The 2,500-nt window shown below is 49.7% G+C and overlaps 1 protein-coding gene and 1 non-coding gene across 2 annotated transcripts in view; both read right to left on the bottom strand.

Annotated features, from left to right (window-relative positions):
• Positions 1-551: 551 nt before the first annotated feature.
• trnaa-ugc (transfer RNA alanine (anticodon UGC)) lies at positions 552-623 on the bottom strand. Its single transcript has one exon. It is a non-coding gene; the product is annotated as a tRNA-Ala (tRNA).
• A 77-nt stretch (positions 624-700) lies between these two features.
• The window catches only part of adprs (ADP-ribosylserine hydrolase), an 8,828-nt gene continuing 7,028 nt past the window's right edge, over positions 701-2,500 (bottom strand). Inside the window, exons 5-6 of the mRNA XM_064306605.1 lie at positions 1,623-1,723; positions 701-1,530 (exon numbers count right to left, since the gene is read on the bottom strand). Of these exons, the coding sequence (XP_064162675.1) occupies positions 1,157-1,530; positions 1,623-1,723 (475 nt within the window). The 3' untranslated portion in view covers positions 701-1,156. The remainder of the gene's footprint in view (positions 1,531-1,622; positions 1,724-2,500) is intronic.

The following is a 2,500-nucleotide window of genomic DNA, read 5'->3' on the forward strand; positions in this document are numbered from 1 at the left end:
AATGAAATATAAGTGGGTCTGACCGGTTTACACATCTGGGATGAGAATATGGGATCTTTTTTTTTTAAGGGCATATATAGCTATTTCCGGCACAATGTGGCTTCAAGAGGATAATTCATTCTTCAATAGATGTTTTTAAAAAGTCAAATATAAAGCAATTAGTATCTAATTTTTAAAAAATTAGAAGAAAAACCAGCAAACACAGTTGTTCCCCAGGACCAGGGTTAAGAAACACTGCCGTAAAGCATGGGTGTCCAAGCTTATCTAAAGAGGGCCAGTGTGGGTGCAAGTTTTTTCTTTAGCCCAGCTCTACAACACTACAGCACTGATTCAACTAATTAACTAAAACGGTCTTAATACCTTGGTAAGTAGAACCAGGTCTCTACACTGCACTCACGCCAGCCCCTTTCAGATAAGACTGGACATTCCTGCCTTAAAGTAAGTGAATAAGGTGATTATTTTATGGACTTCCAGGCAGTAGAGGCAGTGGTGACTGAGGTAAAGCACAAAGCCTTAAATAACATCATGGGAGAGGGGCAAACTAAAGCTGCTGGAGATGCAGGGGATCGAACCCAGGACCTCATACATGCAAAGCATGCGCTCTACCACTGAGCTACATCCCCTACCAACAAAGAAACAGCACCACAAAACTCACAAAACTCACACTATAATTGAATAAAAGACCAAAAACAAGAACACATTCAGCTTTTCTTTACAATTTTATTAGGAACTGAGTTACATTAAAGTAATAAAATAAATCACATCGGATTTCTTTCCCAGAAAGAGACGTGTAGAAGCAAGGCCTGTGTGTTTGTGTGTGTGTGTGTGTATCAGTCGGTGTGTGTTCAGGGCTCTGTGTGTGTGTGTGTGTTGAGGCTTGTTTGTGCATGTGTATGTGTGTGTGTGTTGAAGGCTCTGTTTGTGTGTGTGTGTGTGTATGTGCATGTGCGTGCGCTTGTGTTGAGGGCTCTGTGTGTGTGTGTGTGTGTGTATATCAGTCGGTACGTGTTTAGGGCTGTGTGTGTGTGTGTGTGTTTAAGGCTGTGTGTGTGTGTGGGTATATCAGTCGGTATATGTTGAGGACTGTGTGTGTGTGTGTGTGTGTGTGTGTATCAGTCGGTATGTGGTGAGGGCTGTGTGTGTGTGTGTGTGTGTATCAGTCGGTGTGTTTTGAAGGCTGTGTGTTGGTATGTGAGCGCGGCTGTGTGTTGCTGTGCTGTGTCTCGCTGTCTCCCTCCTGTGGCGGTTGGTGGTACAGCAGGTGCAGACGGCTGGCCCAGGCCTCCGCCTCCTCCGCGCCCTCACAGCAGCGCTGCCAGGATGGCGGGATGGCGTCCGCGCCGTAGTGCGCGCCCGCGATGGCGCCGGCCATGCACGCGATGGTGTCCGTGTCCCCGCCCAGCGCCAGGCAGTACGCCAGCGTCCTCTCCAGGCCCCCGTACTGCTCAGGCAGTCCCGCGCGCGGCTCCAGGCAGTGCAGCGCGCAGAATATGGCGGTGGGGACGGAGTGCAGGGCCGCAATACCGTTCCCTGCACACAGGGGGAGACAGAGAGTCAGAGCCCCGGCCTGCACGCTACTGGAGGCGGGGGAAAAGAGGAGACAGGGCGCCGCTGGTACTGACCCAGCTCAGAGATGACCTCCTCCACACTGACGGAGCTCTGCTCCATCAGCTCCTTCACCCTGTGCAGCCGAGCGCAGAAAGGAAGCTCCGGCTCGTTCAGCCTGGAGAGAGAGGGAGCATTTACCTGCCTGAGTCATTACCTGCCCGAGCCATTACCTGCCTGAGTCATTACCTGCCTGAGCCATTACCTGCCTGAGTCATTACCTGCCTGAGCCATTACCTGCCTGATTCATTACCTGCCTGATTCATTACCTGCCTGATTCGTTACCTGCCCGAGTCATTACCTGCCCGAGCCATTACCTGCCCGATTCATTACCTGCCCGAGTCATTACCTGCCCGAGTCATTACCTGCCTGAGCCATTACCTGCCCGAGCCATTACCTGCCTGATTCATTACCTGCCTGATTCATTACCTGCCTGATTCGTTACCTGCCTGATTCATTACCTGCCTGAGTAATTACCTGCCTGATTCATTACCTGCATGATTCATCACCAGCCTGAGTCATTACCTGCCTCTGATTCATTACCTGCCTGATTCATTACCTGCCTCTGATTCATTACCTGCCTGATTCCTTACCTGCCTGAGTCATTATCTGCATGATTCACTACCTGCCTGAGTCATTACCTGCATGATTCATTACCTACCTGATTTCTTACCTGCCTGAGTCATTACATGCATGATTCATTACCTGCCTGAGTCATTACCTGCATGATTCATTACCTGCCTGATTCATTACCTGCCTGAGTCATTACCTGCATGATTCAACCACACTAATTAGTACAAAAAGAGGGAGTGCTACAGGGAGGGCAACCAAGATGCAAGCACAAACACACACACACACACCCACACTCACACACACACACACTCACACGCTTACA

Source organism: Anguilla rostrata, chromosome 1 (assembly GCF_018555375.3).
Source record: "Anguilla rostrata isolate EN2019 chromosome 1, ASM1855537v3, whole genome shotgun sequence".
Classification (NCBI taxonomy): domain Eukaryota; kingdom Metazoa; phylum Chordata; class Actinopteri; order Anguilliformes; family Anguillidae; genus Anguilla; species Anguilla rostrata.